The 20,472-nt window shown below is 42.1% G+C and overlaps 1 protein-coding gene across 20 annotated transcripts in view; it reads right to left on the bottom strand.

The window, feature by feature from the left end:
• LRRFIP1 (LRR binding FLII interacting protein 1) overlaps positions 1 to 20,472 on the bottom strand; it is a 197,281-nt gene that overhangs the window by 98,583 nt on the left and 78,226 nt on the right. The window contains exon 1 of one of the 20 annotated variants that reach the window (XM_038748960.1): positions 7,440 to 7,711. The exons of the other annotated variants lie outside the window; for them this stretch is intronic. Coding sequence (XP_038604888.1) covers positions 7,440 to 7,487 — 48 coding nt within the window. The 5' untranslated portion in view covers positions 7,488 to 7,711. Of the gene's footprint in view, positions 1 to 7,439; positions 7,712 to 20,472 lie in introns of those variants that run through there. 20 annotated transcript variants of the gene reach the window in all.

A 20,472-nucleotide genomic window follows, 5' to 3' on the forward strand; every position in this document is an offset into this window, starting at 1 on the left:
GCTGGAGCGCACGTGCGCGTACACACACACACACACACCCTCCCCCCCACCCCCCACTGGCTGGAAGCTGGGGGACAGAGGGTTGAGGCCACCGCCCCATAACCCTTCTTATTTACTTCACTAACCTAACTAGTCCGAGTCGTTCAGGTTCTACTGCATAGGTCCCTGGCACAATAGATGTTCAATAAATACCACTGATTCTATTAAAAAGCAAGGATTTATTGAGTCTCCACTAAATTGCAAACTCCTTGAAGGTCAGGATCTTGTCTTCCAACTCTATTGTATTCTCCTAAAAATGTAGTACACTGTTCAGCATACAGTAAGTGCTCAATAAATCTCTGATTGAATGATGGATTGATTCTCTGCCTGAACTCAAGTGCCTAGACCACATCACACCATCAGAAAATGGGACACAGCACACACTTCTAGGATGGAATTTTGGCATATTTTGGTCCATTTGAACTATGGCCCAAATTGTGAACCAGGTGACCTTTGCTTCTCTGCAGCTTCAGTGTCTACATAGTGCATGTGTATGTAAACTACATCACTGAGATTGATTTATCTGTCTTTAAAACAATCAAATAATATCTGTTCAACTCTGGCTTCGTAATACAGTCAATTCTCTAACAGTGGTTGCAGTCTTGAAAAAATCTCACATAAGAGAAGCTATCCATTTTGGCACAATGTACATATGCACAAGCAATTTCTTTTGATACTTCAGTACTCTATATCCACAAAGGCTAACAATGTCCATCTGATATTTTCTAATTTGGGAACAGTGTTCTAGCCAAAACACATAACGTATTATGGCAGAACTGTGACTTCAGATTGTCTTTATAAAATGTACTATTTCTTTTGCTCTGCAAACTGCAGGAGTGATGGACAAAGAAATGATTCCATGTTGTCACTAGAAAGGCTGGTGATGGTAGTAAGTTAGGGGAAATGAATCTGAGCCAGAAGAGGCAGTGGCTACCTAAAAAGGATGCTTAAGCAATGGAAGAAAGGATTGCTTATGCCACATCACACTTGAGAGGTCTTAGTCTTCCCCTGCTAATAAAAATGAATCCTCTCAGAACCAGAACCATCTACCAAATCCAAATTTAAAGCAGCACTGCCAATGGCAAATATAAAGTGCCAAAATGTAAAAGAGTATATGATGAGGATGGTCCAGTTCCAAAACAATAGTGAATCAATGAATCAATCAGTGGTATTTATTAAGGGCTTACTATGTGGAGAGCACTGTACTAAGCGCTTGGGAGAAAGGATAATATAACAAAGCTGGCACATTCACTGCTCACAATCAATCGTATTTCTTGAACGCCTACTATGTGCAGAGCACATAGTGCTTGGAAGAGTACAATAAAAGTTAGCAGACCTGTTTCCCCCTTCATTGGTATCAGCATGCCCATACGGAGATGAGAATTTACTTCACTGTAGTATTGATTAAACATGGGCATGACTCTAAACCCTTAAGTCACCCAGTTTAAAAAGATTAACTGCTAGAGAGCCAAAGGGCAGAGTAATATATGAGCTTATAAGACCATAAGCATGGACAGGAAACTAAAGAAATGCACATGTTGCAAGCTCTGCAGCCTTGACTTTTGAAACCCTGTGATGCAGAAAGCATCAAGATGATGAGATCATTTCAGAGCTTAAGTTACTTACAGAAACCTGCACCACAGAGTTCTCTCAGAACAGTTGAGTGTAGGTTGTGAGTAGAATAAGAAGAATTTATCTTCAAGAGGCCTTGGGATTTTGCTCAAGTACATAAATTTAGCTCAATCTTTCATAACTTTGAAATACATTAACTTTTTTTTTATAAAATGTAGCTATGGCAGGAAAGTACAGTGATTGAAATTCCACTCATGAAATAATTCAATAGAGTAATTCAAATTACCCCCATTTGGGGGCGAAGGGTTGGGGGAGAAAGGGGTAACTCCTTATCACATGAGCTGCTTGGTACATGTAGGGCAATCTTTGGGGTCTCATACTTCCTCCCTTGAAAGGAATTCCTTCAAAAAAGCTAGGCTATTAATTTATCTTGTTGAAATTAATATATTAGCCCTACTCATTGTAAGGCTCAATACATTTGCCAAATTTTCAATCCTTCAGCCTCCTCTCTGAGACCTCTCCCCAGATCCCTAATGTCCCATCAAGGAGTGAGAAGTGGCATAGCTTAGTGGATAGAGCACCAACCTGGGATTCAGAAGGACCTGGGTTCTAATCCTGACTTTTTCACTCATCTGCTGTGTGACCTTGGGCAAGCCACTCAGCTTCTCTGAGCTTCAATTGCCTCATCTTTAAATGGGGATTAGGACTGGGAGCCCCACATGGGAAATGGACTGTGTCCAACCTGATTAGTCTGTAAGTACCCTAGCACTTTGTACAGTGCCTGGTACACAATAAGTAACCAACAAATACCATAGGGGGGGGAAAAAAAAAAAACTCATTGTAAAAAAAGCTGTGGAATTAAAAGTCTCAGTTGATGGGCAATAAACCTAGAAGTCATATGATTTCTCCTGGTTAAATTTCCATTTCTTCTTCAGAGAAGCAGTGTGGCTCAGTGGAAAGAGCACGGGCTATGGAGTCAGAGGTCATGGGTTCAAATCCCATCTCCGCCAAGTCACTTAACTTCTCTGGGCCTCAGTTCCCTCATCTGTAAAATGGGGATTAAGACTGTGAGCCCCAGGTGGGACAACCTGATCACCTTGTAACCTCCCCAGTGCTTACAGCAGTGCTTTGCACTTAGTAAGCGCTTAATAAATGCCATTATTATTATTATTAGGCATGATATTAAGAAATATGATTTTCAATAACACCTGCAGTATTGCTGGTGAAGAATATGGGTCAGTGGCTTGGGTTTTAAATCCAGCTCTCAAGGTAATGATGGCTGGTCACTAGCTTTATAAAAAATACAGTGTAAAAATGTCACAGAGAAAGTCTGGCAGCAAATATCTACGGTAGGGGGCTGTTTGTGGAGGCCTAAATACACTGAGGAGATGGCAGGATTGTTGATTTGAAAGCATACTTCAAGAGCCATAACTCTGACCAAAGTTCTCCTATTTTTAGAGCTCAATAAATGTGACTGATTTAGAAGAATTTAGAGTTCTAATGACATGCAGTGCTACAGTTACCCTGCTCTGGATTGATCAAGTTTGTTCTGTCCTCAGGAGTTCTCGCTCCTCTCCAACTATTCCATTTCATGAATTCCAGTCATCCTTCTCACCTGCCCCTATCTATCATCAACAATGTTGTCATCACCCACCTATTAACTTTCCTTCATTTGAATCAGCAAATTAGGTGTGTGCAAACACATCTTCCAGCAAACCTACTTGAACAGAATATATCCATCCTCATCCTCTTACCACCTTTAACCAGGCAAAAATTCAGTGAAAGATTACATGGTGCCTGAAAAAACCCCCACAAAACTCAAGGAATCAATGGAGATTATCAATAGAAACTATTTACAGAGGTAAGTTTGTGAGGTTTATCATGCATCAGGTAATGAATTCCTCTTTGCCTATCAGTTTGGCTAAGTCAAAAAACTGTTACACCTACCTCAAGAATGTGATATGCTGAATAGATAGAGTCACATTCCTGGCTTCTCATTTGTTTTTGATTTTAGACAATCCAAGAAAATAAAAACTACGCCCCTGTAAATAATGCTGAAAGTTTCATCTGAATGCTACCATTATTTAGCTGAGAAAAGTAATGTCTTTACTATATGGAACAAAGTAGTTCAGGATAACCTCAACCATCAGGATTAAAGGCCTTCTTGCTAAAACTGGGTTGCCAGTCAGCTTAATATAGACCTGTTAGCTTTTGCCAAAGTACAGGCCTCCAATGTACAGAGGTGAATAGAACCGAAGGGCTGCTGGTTTAATCTTGGCTTTCCCTTTCCATCTGGGTGCCACGTGGGGGAAGACGCCAGTCCATTCACTGACTCCCATTGCCACCATGGGGTCCTGTCAGCCAGAGAGTGAAGCAGTGAGTGCTCTGCTGATTTGGCAGCTGCTCCTTCCCATTCCCCATGCAGGAGAGTGCTGAGGCCCCCAACTCTCTTCCTCCCTCCCAACAAACCTGCAGCAAGTCCGGCTGGCTAAAAGAGGGTCAGAAGTCCCACAACTTGCACAATGCTTTGGCTGCTGGACCGACTGGCCTGTCAGAGCAGTGAGGAGTCTTGGTTCAATGCATCACACCTAGGGGGTGCTCAATAAATCTATTACTGAAAACTGCTCCTTTAGTTACAACGTTCTGTTATAATAATAATAATAATAATAATAATAATAATGGCATTTGTTAAGTGCTTACTATGTGCAGAGAGCACTGTTCTAAGCGCTGGGGGGATACAAGGTGATCAAGGTGTTCCACTTGGGGCTCACAGTCTTAATCCCCATTTTACAGATGAGGTAACAGGCTCAGAGAAGTTAAGTGACTTGACCAAGGTCACACAGCAGACATGTGGCGGAATCGGGATTTGAACTCATGACCTATGACTCCAAAGCCCGTGCTCTTTCCACTGAGCCATGCCACTTCTCTAACTGTTGCTCCTACTATGAGTTGTCCTTGCTTTCTTATGCTGTTTTTGTCATTTCAATCTTCCCTCTCTCATTCTTACTCTATGAGCTCCCTATAGTACACAGAAGGTGGTCAGTTTAAAATAATAATGGTACTTGTTAGGTGTTTACTAGGTGCCAGGCACTGTACTACGTGTTGGGGTGGACACAAGCAAATCGGGTTGGACACAGTCCCTGTCCCACGTGGGGCTCACAGTCTCAATCCCCATTTTACAGATGAGGTTACTGAGGCTCAGATAAGTAAAGTGACTCGCCTAAGGTAAAACAACAAACAAGTGGTGGAGCCAGGATTAGAACCCATCCCGGCTCTGCTACTTGTCAACTGGGTGACTTTGGGCAAGTCACTTAACTTGTCTGTGCCTCAGTTACCTCATCTGTAAAATGGGGATTGAGACAGTCCCACACTGGACAACCTGATAACCTTGTATCTACCACAACACTTAGAACAGTGCTTGGCACATAGGAATCGCTCAACAGTGTGGCTTAGTGGAAAGAGCCCGGGCTTCGGAGTCAGAGGTCGTGGGTTCTAAACCCAGCTCTGCCACTTGTCAGCTGTGTGACTATGGGCAAGTCACAACTTCTCTGGGCCTCAGTTCTCTCATCTGTAAAATGGGAGTGAAGACTGTGAGCCCCACGTGGGACAACCTGATAACCTTTTATCTCCCCCAGAGCTTAGGACAGTGCTTGGCACATAGTAAGCACTTAAAAATACCACTATTATTATTATTATTATTATTATTATTATTATTATCATCATCATTATTCTAATTCCCAGGCCTGTACTCTAAGCACTATGCCATGCTACTTCTCTATACTACTGAACAGAATGATTGCAAATCTTTCAAGAAGCTTACCCTGTATTGTTCACATTATTTGCTTTGAGAGTTCAAAGCAGCTCATTCAACCCATGGACTTAAAACAAAAGTTAACCTTTCACCTTCACATACAATACCCACAACATTATACACAGAATAAAGCAGAAATATACTTTCTCTTTCTACAGTACTTGAATTGAGAACTACTAGACTGAGGGCACTGGGCATGTTTTAAAGATCAAAATCAGGTTTAGGATTTAACTGTCGTTCACAACCTGCCTTATGCACAGCATGACAGTTCACAGGAAGCTCAATTTTAGAAGCAATAAAATTAAGTTCTAATTATATCTATCTAGGCAGTACAGTGGCTTTAAATGTAACATTTATTTTCCATTTTAAATTCTCTACAGCATTTCAAGACTACTTCCCCCTTAAGATTGCCCAAAGTCACTTCAAATGAACATCATTAACTTCAAATGTTAGGCAGGGCTAAAATGAATATCGACCAGTACACCTGTACCCCTCACCCCCAAATCCCCAAGGAGGAATGCAAGAACAGGAACAAGCTCACACAACTCAGATAAAAACTTCAATTTCCTTTTTTTTTCCCCAAAGTGTGGGCCATCAAAGGACAGCAACCATGAGAAAGCTTCCCCCCAACCTCTGTTTAAAAGAAAACTACCCACTTTTACACAAATGATTATGGCGGTCTCACAGAAACTAACCAGAGGCCCTCCTCTCCCTGTCCCCTGCCTCCCTCAAAGTTATCTGGAGATTTCTGAAAACAAGCTCCGCAGAATGTTTGGGGTGAATTCACATATTTTACGAAGATAAGACGTCTCCATTTCATAGAAAAGTTCCAGGCTAAATATTCAGCAAACTCTTTCCTAATTGATCAGTCTGACCCAAGAACGGGTCTGGTGTGGGACAAAAGGCCCATCCTAGACCATATAATTCACCAGGCAAAGAGATCCCGCGGAGGGGGGGAGTGCAACTGGGCATATACTAAGGGAATCTGGATGCTCAGAATGCACAGCAGCCAACTCCACAGGGGTAATGGCAGGGGCCACTGCTCCCAAAGGTTTTAGGCTGCGCAAAGCCAAGAAATGGTTTTTGTTGCCACTGCTTGTTGTACTTCTAGCCTCGAGACACAGCAGCTGCAGTGGGATGAAAGTATGCAAAAATCAGAGATCTGTTAGGCCTTCAGAGAGAGCCTGCCACTCCCAGGTCCCTTCCTGATTTTTCTGCCCCACAACAGTTCCGCCTGCTCTTTGCTCTGCACTCAAAATGAGAGTCCGAACTTTCGTCAGGATGGCCCCAGAATTCCAGGAGTCTTCCAAATTTAGTAAAACCTGAGGCAAAGCCTGATTCTCTGGGGGCCCTACTAGACTGTAAGCAGACCTATTTTCCCCCAGGACTGAGTAAAAAGCCAGACAGGCCTCTGGGACTGAAGAATATAGAGAGTACCATCTGCTAGGGTGTTGGCCCATGGCATTTAACACTATCCAGACCACATTTTCAGCTGCAAGCACAGTAAATTGCAAGACTACAGGCTGTTCTCAAAACTCTTCAATTTGCATACACAAGCCCCTGGATTGATATGCACAGTTCAAGCAGCACAGGAAACATTTGTCAGAAGAAAATCACTGAAGTAAAGGGTTTTTTAAAGATTCCTTTAAAAGTTATAATGGAAGCCTCTCTCAATGACATTTTAACCTGGTGAACCAAGGGGGAAAAAAAAATCATCCCTGAAAATTCCCGATTTAGAGATAGATACAATTGTTTCCTTTTGAGTTCTCATTAATTTTTGCTTTTTAATAGCTTTGTTCCTTCAGTAAATCTTCTTGTATTTCATTATGGTGATCCAACTCTACAGGTGGTTCTCCACCAGCTAATTTAATTCCCTGTACAAAGGTTCTCAGCACTGCTAAAGAGGTGGAACTACAATGACAAGTGCAAAACTGCTAGATTACAAAGCAATCCTCAAAAAAGAAAAAGAGTGAAAAAAAGTACAGATTCTTGAATAGGGAAGAGTTTGTTCTCTTACCACTTTCTGAGCTTCTGGACTCAAACAGTCCATTTCTTTCTTCTGCATGGTTGCAGAATTTGTGATCCAAAGCTTTCAAATCCCCAAGCAAATCCCCAAACACAGAGCCACGTTTCTATTATCCAGTTTTCCCATTAATCCAGTAACATTTCGGGAAAGTTGTGAGTTCTTAATCCACCAGAGCAAAAATCTTAAAAACAAAAATAAAGGCTGAAAGTTTTTGTTCTGCTGGTACAAAAGCTCTGCTGTGCTTTTTAAAATCCTCGTTTCCTGGCAGTTTCGAAGAGAATGAGCTAGAACTCGGCTGCTGGCAAGAGGCGGGTACACCTAGGGGCGGGTTCAGGAAGTGAGCAAATCACAGGTGATCAACAAGATCACAGTAGTATGACAGGGAAAAATCCCTTCCCAGGAAATTCAAGCTCAGACCTCACAAATGCACAGAGAAAACGTCTGAGTAAGGCTCCTCTCTCCTCTTTCTGTACAAGTTTGTTTTGTAGCAACTTCCCACCTACCCTCCTCACTATTTCAAAACCCACAGGAAAGGCAGTAAATCTAGACCACGCCTGTAACAGCTTTTGAGTCCACAAATGAAGGAAGGTGTGGGAAGGTGGGCACGCCACAGGACCTGCCTTTCTTCGAGGCTCACACGCAACATGCAACAGCCCTTGATTCATGAATCAGTAAAAAGTCCATGGCTGACTCCCTCCAACTGCATTCAAAGTCCAGAATTTCTACTAGCTCTAAAATTTACTGCACAAATAAACCCCTGAACCAATGCTTGGCTACAAGTCACAAATACCCTCAAAACAGGATGTGCTTAATTACTGCAAAGCCGCTCATGGTCAAGGCTTCTGAGAAATGTCACTTCATTCACTTACTGCCTAGGGAACACAGGTATTTCTATTTAAGGATAATAAAGGTTGCAAGTCACCACCCAACTATGATTTAAAAAAAAAAAGGGTTATACAATTTGGGAAAGAAAACAATCAAGTGAACAGGTCTACTCCAGGACTCAAAGCAACACATTCGTGGGCAATCAACAGATGAATAAATCATACTCAGCCTAGTTTTTGACAAATACCTGAGAAGCAGTGCAGCATGGCCTAATGGGTAGAGCACAGGGCTGGGAGTCTGCTCTGTAACCTTGGGCAAGTAATTTAACTTCTCTGTGCCTCAGTTACCTCATCTGTACAATGGGGCTTAAGACTGTGAGCTGCATGTGGAACAGCGACTATGTCCAAAACTGATTAGCTTGTATCTACCCCAGCACTTAGTACAGTGCCTGGCACATAGTAAGCACTTAATAAATGCTATTAAAAATACTTGAAATCTAATTTCAGCTCCAGTTACTCTGTGCTACTTTACATTTTACTTTCTAGAATTATAATTTTGAGAGGATATAGGCTATCAGGTTTTCTATGGGTGGGGGGGGAGGGGGGAAAATCTCAGTCAGGTTTGAGGGTAGACTTTAAGCTCATTGTGGCATGGGAACACGTCTACCAACTCTGTTCTACTGTACTCTCCCTAGCACAGTGCTCTGTACACAGTAAGCACCCAATGAATACCACCAATTGATAGAAAGAAGTCTAATTACTTATTCATAGAGCCTATTAGAATGTTTGTTATTTGCAGACTGATAGGGCCCAGGAAGGGACTGCCCACTGACACGCTGAACATCCCAAATACATGATTATACCTAGGGCTGTTAAAGATGAAACTTACTAAAGAATGTGCTCCCTCCCCAATCCCAATTCCATCTTTTCAACAGATTAAAAATCCTAGTTGCAAAGTTTCAGCTTATTTGATTAGATTCTTATCAACTGCAATTCAACTTTCCCCATTTCACACACATTTCTCAAGGGCACTGCATCTGCAGCTGTTTTGCTTTGACAAATTTAGTTGAATTTCAACTGCTCAGCCATACAAGTGAATTTTCAGAACATCACTTCACTATAGAGTACACATTTCCAAAAGAGAGATCTTTACATCCTAAGTAGAGTGCATATTGGCACAAAGGAACGTGTGCATATATATATATATATACTTGCAATAGAACACACACCCTCCCTTTCCTTGTTTCATGGAAACAGGAAGGAAATAAACTGTCTTAAACCAGAAGATTAAATCTCGATTGAAGTAGTTGAATCTTAAAGGTTATTTGAGATGAGAGATCTCTTCCTCATCGTCCCCCTTCCACTCCCTAGCCCTGCAGTCTCACTGACACAACAACAGAAATTATAGTCATCACTTCCTGGCACCATTCTTTATGTTACACAGTCAAGCAAAATAGGTTGTTGCATAGCAACCAGTCCATTGTGTTCCTTCCTGAACAGCTAGCTCCAGTGAGGAAGTGCACACTTGCCCTCCCTGGTGAATTCAGTTTTTCCTAGGAGCCTCCCGTCTTTTGCAGCCATGACATAGGGAACTCCCCTTTCCAAATGGCAGAGCACATTGTTTCCAGAAAATTCTTGCGACCACTGCAGTGGATTTTCTCGACCTGGTTTTAGCATTGATTTCTGGCAGAATGCAAAAAAATCCCCATGGCTTTTCATCAGTGTCAGGCCCTGGACACAATCCATATTCCTTTGTTCCATCTAAGCCAAGTCTGCTGTACCAAGCTTCCTCTGCAGAAATTCTCTAGGGACACATTTTTCACCCTTCCTTGTTTTAACTGCATAGTTTATAGGCGAATGCAAGCCCCTTCATTATAAAATTAGGCTTCCTTATAGAATCAATTGGCCTAAGCTGCCCTCTGTGAAGTTCACTTAGACACACAGCTTTACTCAGTCTGGTTTTCAGTATTCTCTCAGATTGCTTGGACTGTAAAGAACATCTTGGCTAAAATGAGGGTGACACACCTTGCTCCTCTCAAACCAACCTATTCATGTGCCTCATTCTAGCCTCTCTCGCTGCCAACCTGTGGCTCACGCCCTTCTTCCTGACTCAAATTATTTCCCCCTTCGCATCCAGCAGACCACTGCTCTCCCCGTCTTCAAAGCCCTTCTAAAATTCTAAATTCTAAAAGTTCCTTCAAAAGGCGTCTCCAATTAACTCTCATTCCCCTCCACTCCTGACACTTTCAAATCTATACACGAGGGTTACTCCACCCCTAAGTACTTGGGCCACCCAGAAGAGAGGGACAGGGTGGGGACACAGAGTGGCAAAAGAAAAAAAAAAAAGCACAACAGACCCAGAATGGAGAAATAAAACACCTACAAAGCAGAAGGAAAAAACCCATCAATTTTCTTAAAGCAAAGAGATTACCCTCATCCTTTTTAGTGAAGAACACAGTTGGGGAAGCAGCATGGCCTAGGAAGGAGCATGGCCCTGGGAGTCACAGGACCTGAGTTCTAATCTCAGCTCCACCACTTGCCTGCTGTGTTACTTTGGGCAAGTCACAACTTTTCTGTGCCTCAGTTTCCTCAACTGTAAAATGAAGATGAAATACTTGCTCTCCCTTCTAGACTGTGAGCCCCATCTACATGGCAGGGAATATCTGCACAGTTTGCTACACTGTACTTTTCTTGGTGCTTAGAACAGTGCTTGACACATATTGAGCACCTAACAAAAGCCATAAAAAAGAGAAACACCTATATGATTCACAGAAGTGGCTTGAGCCTAATTCCACTCTGCTGTGTTGTAAAGTTCAATTGGTAGACACTTGTTCAGTATCCTATACCTGATATGACAACCAAAAATCGATATAACACCCAGAGTGTGACAGGTTGGGCTTTTACAAAGCATAAATTTTGGAGACCAACATTAATTCTGAGTGTTCAAGAAAACATGCAACAACATCCTCTTCACTTTTCTTGATTCTCTATAGGTACAATCAATTACTTTTTTTTTAGTGCTTCTGTGTGCCGAGGACCGGACTAAGTGCTTGGAAGAGTACAATAAAACAAAGCTGGTAGGCACATTTCCTGCCCACCAGGACAGTCTAGCAGGAGTTTACAGCCCAGAAGGCAATGATTAAGCAACACTCCATCATTTTGCCTGATTATCAATTGCTAGTTCATTAGTTTTGTTCATCATCGCTTAGGTACAGGATTTAGCAATGCAATTTTTTTTGTGTTTTCATTGTCTTTACGGAAGGGATTTTTGGGCAATTCCACAGCCTTCTTACTGGTGTGTTTCCTTGAAGCCTCGCTCAGCCCCCTTCCACACAACCCATCAAGGCAGCAGAGGGCAACGGCCAACACCCTAAACACCCACCTTACTTCCTTTGTGTAGGTTCTCTTACATTTCTTCCATGTTTATCTTTTCACTTAGATAGTGAATTCCTGTGGGCAAGGATAGTCTTAAATATGCTACGTACAATTACGGTATTACGCAGGTTGTAAATGCTCAAATATGCTCAAAATATGTTTTTGATGATAATCACTCATGAATACTAAACAGAGACAGGTAGAAAATAAGGATGGTAACAGTTTTATTCTACTGAAGACATAGCTAGGACACTTCCAAACAGATATTTCATCGGTGTCTCGAACTTAATGCGTCAAACTTTATCTTTCCTCCCAAATCTACTAACTTTCCTCTCAACTTTCTTATCTCAGTCAATAACACCATCATCCTCCCTACCTCAGAAGATGGCAACTTAGGCACCATCGACCCCTCCCAACTCTCACATTCAGTCTATTGCCAGTGTGGCCTAGTGGAAAAAGCACTGGCATGGGAGTCAGTAGATCTGGATTCTAATCCTACCTCTGCCACTTGCCTGTTGCATGACAGAGCATATCACTAACTTCTCGTGACCTAGTTTCCTCATGTCTGTTTCCTCTGCCTCTTGACTGTGAGCCTTGTGGGCAGGGATTGTCTCTGTTGTACTCTACTTTCCAAGCTCTGCACACAATAAGCACTCAATAAATAAGACTGAATGAAAAGAGGATTAAACGCCTGCTGTCCATTTCTCTTAGACTGTGTCTTCTGTGATTGTTACTGTATCTACCCCAGGACTTAGTCCTGTAGTTGGTACATAGTAAGCACTTAAATACTATTATTATTACTCTTATTATATCGGAGAGGTGAGAGGCTGGAAGCCAAGAGACCAACAAAGAGTGGATACAATAGTCTAGCTGTGATCTGACCACAGCCTGTACCAAAATGGCAGCTGTTTGGGTGGCAGGGAGGGGGCAGATCCAAGAGATGATGTGTAGGAAGTAATGTTAGGATTTGGCAATCAATCATACTTATTGAGCACTTACTGTGTGCAGACTACTGTACTAAGAGCTTGGGAGAGTAAATTATAACAGAGTTGTAAACTTGTCTACAACAAGCTTATGGTCTAGAGGGATGGTAATCTTGGTATTTAAGCACTTATTCTCTGCCAAGTGTTACGGTAGATATGATCAGACCTGACCCAATCCCTGTCCCACCTGGGGCTCACAGTCCAAGGGAGATGGGGAACATATATGCGATCCCCATTTTACATTTGAGGAAACTGAGGCTAAGAGCTGTTAAGTGCCTGGCCCAAGGTAATACAACAGGCAAGTGGCAGAACTGGGATTAGAACACCGATTCTCCAATCTATACTATATATGTTGCTTCCTGGATCATCTTCCTGAAGTATCTTTAGGTCAACATCTCACCTCTCCACAAAACCTCCACTGCAATTAATGGAAGCTAAACTACTAAGCATCAGAAAATGGAGACTGCTTGAAACAGGCTTTTGAACTTCCTTAAACTTCTATCGTGGGAGTCAGAAATCTAATACTATTTCAGTCATCTTCAAATCAACTCTTCCTTAACCTATTATTTCCTTTTTTATTTTTAATACGGCATTTGTTAACTCCTTACTATGTGCCAGGCACTGGGGTAGACACAAGCTAATCAGGTTGGACACAATCCCTGCCCCACATGGGGCTCACAGTCTTAAACCCCATTTTACAAATGAGGTAACTGAGGCACAGAAAAGTGAAGCGACTTGTCCAATATCACACAGCAGGCAGGTGGCAGAGTCGGAATTAGAACCCAGGTCCTTCTGACTCCCAGGCCCATGTTCCCTCCATGAGGCTTCTTCTTTTCCATAAAGAGAATGGTTGACGACACAAAGGAATGTTTGACAACACAAGAGTTTCCTGGAACACCATGTTGTCAGAGGAATACCTGAAGTTTGATCTCCTCTGCCTCAGAGGCCTGGAATAAGTGAAATGGGCCCATACTAGCTCTGCACACCTAAGAGGATCACTACATCCCTTGGTGAGTTTGAGGGGTCTTCAGAGCTGCACTGTTCCTCCAGCACACCGGTCTGACCAACTCAGAGGTCTGCCGAGAGTCCAAAAAGGGAAGACAGGACAGTGGAGCAACAGACAAACATTATATAAAAATCCTGGAAAATTGCTTATAACTACAAAATATTTTGGATACCAGTAGAGTTTAGCAAACAATTAAAATTCCTCCGTTTCATGATTTACTAGAATAAGTAAATAATATACGCAAGAGGATTTTACCAAAACTTTGAGAAGAAAGAGGTCACTGTAGTAGTCCTATATCATTACAGTATTTGTAGCTAGGAATACCATTTGCAGTTTGATTCACTGATGGACTTTAGATGAAACTTTGGGCACTTAAAGAATAATTCATAATAAATGCATAAGAAATAACTACAGTCAGCTCTTATACACAGGGAACTCCACTTTAAGGTCTGTAAGCTCCTTGTGGGCAGGGAACATGTCAACCAATTCCATTGTATTGTACTCCCCCAAGTGCTTAGTACAGTGCCCCATACACAACACCATCGATTGACTGGAAAAAACTTTATAGCAATTGCATTCTAACACCATGAACATGGGACTACAACTATTTCTTCCAACACCACCTTGCATTGTATCAAACAATAGTATTTACTGAGCACTTACTATGTGCAGAGCAATGTACTAAGCACTTGGGACAGTACAACAGAATTAGCAGACATGATCCCTGCCCATAATGAGCTTAGATGAATGTGGAAAGTTCATCCCTTAATTATAGAATCAATCAATCAATCAATCGTATTTATTGAGCGCTTACTATGTGCAGAGCACTGTACTAAGCGCTTGGGAAGTACAAATTGGCATCACATAGAGACAGTCCCTACCCAACAGTGGGCTCACAGTCTAAAAGCAGCATGGCCTAGTGAACAGAGCACAGGTCTGGGAATCAGTTGGACCTGGGTTCTAATCCCAGCTCTATCACTTGTCTGTTGTGTGGCCCTGGGCAAGTCACTTTGCTTCTCTGTCCCCAGATACCTCATCTGTAAAATGGGGGTTAAGACTAAAAGCACCATGTGGGACATGGACTGCGTCCAACCTTCTTAGCTTTTATCTACCCCAGGGCTTAGTGCAGTGCCTGCACATGGTAAACACTTAAACACCATTAAAAAAAAAAAATCACCAGAGCACTCTAAAATGTGAATGTTTAAACTCTGCTGCTTCTGCCTAGGAAATTTATTTTTGTGCCCATCTCCCCTGCTAGATTGTGCACTCCTTGGAGGCAGAGATTGTGCCCCCCAATTTTACTGGGTTCCCCCATGCACTTAGTTTAGTGCTCTGCACAAATTAAGCACTTTTGATTAACTGCAATAAGGAAAACAAGTGTTACAGGAGACTGACTTCCCTGATAAATATGACCAATTCAAGTGCCCTTTGCTCTTTAATAGAAGTCCAGAGCAAATCACAAGCAGAGAAGTAGGTAGTCTGGTGCAAAGAGCACATGACAGAGTCAGGAGGCCTGGGTTCTAATCCTGACTTGACCACTTGCCTACTGTATGACCATGGACAAGTCCTTTATGGTGCCTTTTTGCCTAAATTTTCTCATCTATAAAATAGGAATGAAATACCAGTTCTCCCTCACCCTTAGACAGCGAGCTCATGTGGAAGAGGGATTGTACCCAATTTGATGATCTGATTATCCTGTCTCTACCCCAGTGTTAGGCACATAGTAAGTGCTTAATACCAAAATTATAGGTGATAGCTCTCTGTTGTATTGTACTCTCCCAAGTGCTTAGTACGTGCTCTGCACACAGTAAGCGCTCAATAAATACGACAATGAATGAATGCACAAAGCGCTCAGTATCACTGATTGACTTCTTACATAAACACTTTGCTTACTAAGGAGAATGAATACAAATCCATTAGCCTGCTTATTTACTTTCTGATGTGAATAGGGTGTTTCACACTAAAGCTTCTATAGTGCTTTAGCTCTTAATTATAAATCAGTTTTTCTCCCTATCCCATTTCCAAAAGAATTTCAGAAAGAGATCTTGTGCTGAGTAGTACTTTCAAAAATGGTACAAGAACTGGAATAGTGAAACATTAAGATTAAATAAAAACAAAATATACACTAAAATAGAATTAAAGTGATGAAAATATCCAGGTCGCCATTATCTGAACCAAGAAATTATTTATAGCCTAAACAAATTTATACAGTAAAATTTTGCTTGGTCCAATATAAAATTGTTGGTGGGAAAAAAAGGGACAGATTTGGGTTAAATAATGAAACCTGAGTCACCACAATCAAATTCTGCATGAAGTAGCTATTAAAAAAGACTACCGAGGTCAACTTCAAAATCATCTTCAAATTATAATGGTACTTCTAAGTTTGGCATATCACTACACTAGGTAGTTCAAAAGAAAATTCTTAGAATTCCACCAACCCCACATGCTAAAAAAGTTACAAAATGACTAGGCTGAAAATAAGTAGCTGCCCTGTCCAAAGAACAAGTACTAATAGCAGTCTGCTCCATATTAGGTACCAAATAAAGGCTTCTTGATGATGATTCCAGACTATAAGCTCGCAATAGGCAGGGAATGAGCCTGCTAACTCTGTTGTACTGTACTCTTCCAAATGCATAGGACAGTGCTCTGCATATAGTATGGGCTCAATAAATACCATTGATTGATGATATGCAGTAGGTGAAACGAAATAGAAAAAAAAAAAAACCATCCGCTGAATTAAGTTAATAAGAAAACCAAGCGCTTGGTATTTAGAACATGTTTGCTTCCACTACAAACCCAACACGGGACAAACAAATTCCCGAAGATAAAAATGATAGTGCATAGTGACATGCATTTCTCACTTGAGCAAAGGGATAAAGAATCCTGGGGCCACAATGAATTCACATAAAACCCTGTTAAAAAGTGGGAGAGAGGAACAAAAACTGTTGAAGAGGTCATAAATAGATTATTTGATATTTGATTATTGTATTTTCAAATGTGATCGCCTGGCCTTCTGGAGACTCTCTTATAACATGAATATGTCGTCGCTTCCTCTCTCCTTTCCCATCAACAAGCAGCAGTTTCAACCTTAGGAATCAAACTAGTGGTCTTGAACAAGTAGGACCAGAACAACGTGACAGCTTTTGGCAAGAAACAAGATGAAGGAAACAAAGGGCATATATTTTGCTCACTGAATGTCAGAATCACAGCTAACCAGTAAAGCTGACCTTTAATTTGGGAACCACCCAACCTCAGTTTATTTTTGTCTCTGTGGTGTTTGCTGCCAGGCAAACTAGCTTGGCAACCAGTTTTGGTGAAAAACGACTCTGGCACTGAATATGGAAAGTTTAAAAACAAATCCTGTCTAAAGAATCACAATGTCACAAAAAGTGCTTGGCTTCTATGATTTCTATTTAAGTCTATTTCTCAGACTTAGAGGAAGAAAAGAAAAAATATCCTTATGGACACCCTTTGGGGAAAAAAGTGCATAGTTCTGATTGCAATAATTGAATAACTATTTTTATTACCTTTACATAGATTTCAGATTCAAATTTATGGTATCACGGGCTTTACACATCTTTATTTTTAATGGTATTCATTCATTCAACTGTATTTATTGAGTGCTTACTGTGTGCAGAGCAATGTACTAAGTCTGCAACAAGTCGACAACACTTGTACAAGTTGGCAACATATAGAAACGGTCCCTACCCAATAACGGGCTCACAGTCTAGAAGGGGGAGACAGACAACAAAACAAAACATGTAGAGGGTGTCAAAATCATCAGAACAAATAAAATTAACGCTATATGCACATCATTAACAAAATAAATAGAATAGTAAATATGTACAAGTAAAATAGAGTAATAAATCTCTACAAATATATATCCAGGGGAGCGGAAGGAGGTAGGGTGGTGGGGATGGGGAGGAGGAGAGGAACAAGGGGGATCAATCTGGGAAGGCCTCCTGGAGGAGGTGAGCTCTTAGTAGGGCTTTGAAAGGAAGAGCATAGCTTGGCGGATGTGTGGAGGGAGGGCATTCCAGGCCAGGGGAAGGACATGGTCTGGGGGTCGATGGTGCAACAGGCGAGAACGAGGTACAGTGAGGAGGTTAGCGGCAAAGGTGCGGGCTGGGCTGCAGAAGGAGAGAGGGGAGGGGAGGTAGTGAGGTGATGGAGAGCCTTGAAGCCAAGAGTGAGGAGTTTTTGCTTGATTCCTAGATTGACAGGCAGCCACTGGGGATTTCTGAGGAGGGGAGTAACATGCCTAGAGCGTTTCTGCACAAAGATGATCCGGGCAGGGAGTGAAGTATAGACGGAAGTGGGGAAAGACAGGAGGATGGAAAATCAGAGGAGGCTGATGCAGTATGTTATGTGCTTACTGTGGGCCAGGCTAAGTGCTGGGGTAGATACAAGCTAATCAGTTTGGACACAGTCCATGTCCCACAAGGGGCTCATACTCTTAATCCCCCTTTAACAGTTGAGGTAATTGAGGTACAGAGAAGTTAAGTGACTTGCCCAAGGTCACCCAGCAGACAAGTGTAGTCAGGATTAGAACCCAGGTCCTTCCGACTCCCAGACCCACGTTCAGCCCACTTTTCATTCATTCATTCAATTGTATTTACTGAACACTTACTGTGAGCAGAGCACTGTACTAAGTTCTTGGGAAAGTACAATACAATAAGAAACAGACATTCCCTGCCCACAACGAGCTTACACTCTACAGCGGTATTAAGCAAAAATTCCTCACTATTGGCTTCAAAGCTCTCTATTACCTTGCCTCCTCCTACCTCACCTCCCTTCTCTCCTTCTACAGCCCAGCCCGCATACTCTGCTCCTCTGCCACTAACCTCCTCACTGTGCCTCGTTCTCACCTGCCCCGCCATCGACCCCTGGCCCATGTCCTATCTCTGGCCTGGAATGCCCTCTCTCTTCACATCCACCAAAACTAGCACACTTCCCACCTTTAAAGCCCTACTGAAAGCTCATCTCTTCCAGGAGGCTTTCCCAGACTGAGCCCCCATTTTCCTCTGCTCCTCCCCACCTTTCCATTGTCCCGACTCCCTCCCACCGTTCTACTCCCTTCCCTGCCCCACAGCACTTGTGAATATATGTACATATTTATTATTCTATTTATTTTAATGTGTATATATCTATAATTCTATTTATATTGATGCTACTGATGCCTGTCTATTTGTTTTGCTTTGTTTTCTTGTCTGTCTCCCCCTTCTAGACTGTGAGCCTGTTGTTGGGTACGGATTGTCTCTGTTGCCAGACTCTACTTTCCAAGTGCTTAGTATAGTGCTCTGCACACAGTAAGAGCTCAATAAATACGACTGAATGAATGAATACGGAGATTAAGTTGATACAGCAGGATGCAAGCAAAGCATTACATTACCATGCCACCGGGGAAGAAACCTAACACATTTAGTTAGTTTCCAGTGTGGATTGGGAAGATAGAGATGTTTCCCCTAAGAGGGCAGGTGAAATGATGAATCCTCTTCAGTCTGGAAGGACAAGGATGAGAAGCAATGATTTGATGAGCATTTACAAAGTTATGAAAGGTGAGGTTAGGACAAATCCTTGCAAAACCATGACAACCCAGGTAGGTCTAAAAGAAAGAAAAGGAAATAATATTTCCACTCAGGAGATGGTAAACATATGGAATGTGCTAGGTTGAATGGCTATGGTCTACATGCAGAAGCAGTGTGGTTTAGTGGATAGAACACAGGCCTGGGAGTAAGAAGGATCTGGATTCTAACCCTGGTTCTGCCACCTGACTGCTGGGTGACCTTGGGGAAGTTACTTAACTTCTCTGTGCCTCAGTTACCTCATCTGTAAAATGGAGATTAAGACTGTGAGCCCCATGTGGGACAGGGACTGTCCAAATTAACCTGCATGTACCCCAGAGCTTGGCACATAATAAATGCTTAAATACCATAAAAAAATTGGTTGCTAGGGAAATTTATGGGTGGGAGAAAGGAAAGGTTTCCTATTGAAGAAGGTTCAAGGTAGACAGAAATTCATGAGGATTGGGTCAACGATGGGCTGGGCATAACCATTAGAATGAACTCCAAGGTGGGCGCTCATTGGAAGATTCCATCAAGCATTCTATTTCAATTGTCAGAGACAGAATCCCAGGAAGGATGAACCATTGGTTTAACCCATTAATGATCTGGCTGACGATTTTATTTTCTTTCCTGACACACTTGTGGCAGTGGAAGAGATCTGGTGTAGCTAACATTATGGCTTCCAAGTAACAATCAAGAATAAACTGAACTGCTCTCTGGTGCTCTGGTTGTTCATATGGAAGGGCTTGGGGAAGTAGTTGGGGAAGCAGCTGGGGAATAGTTGGCCTAGTGGAAAAAGTATGGGCTTGAGAGTCAGAGACCCTGGGTTCTAATCCTGACTCCGTTACTTAACTGCTACGTGACCTTGAGGAAGTCGCTTAACCTCTCTAACCCTAGGTTCCCTCAGCTGCAAAATGGCGATTCAAAACCTCTTTTCCCACCTAGACTGTGAGCCCCATGTGGGACCTGATGATCTTGTATCTACCTCACACTTAGTACAGTGCTTGGCACATAATAAGCACTTTACCACAGTTATTATTATCATAATCAAGAGAGAATGTGACACTATAGTTAGCCTCCAGAATGTGGATGTGGTGGTGTTCAAACTAGAAGCCACTGCTGGGCCACCCCTATAGCCTAGCATGCCCTCCCCTGGCAGAGATACTGGAGTGGTAGTGTGAAAGGATTAAATAGTGGTTTACTAAAATTGTTGTGTTCCAATTTAATCCCTTTTCTTCTACTTTACCAAAAGATTAAAAATGAGATTATTTA

This window comes from Tachyglossus aculeatus, chromosome 7 (genome assembly GCF_015852505.1).
Source record: "Tachyglossus aculeatus isolate mTacAcu1 chromosome 7, mTacAcu1.pri, whole genome shotgun sequence".
In the NCBI taxonomy this organism is placed as follows: Eukaryota; Metazoa; Chordata; class Mammalia; order Monotremata; family Tachyglossidae; genus Tachyglossus; species Tachyglossus aculeatus.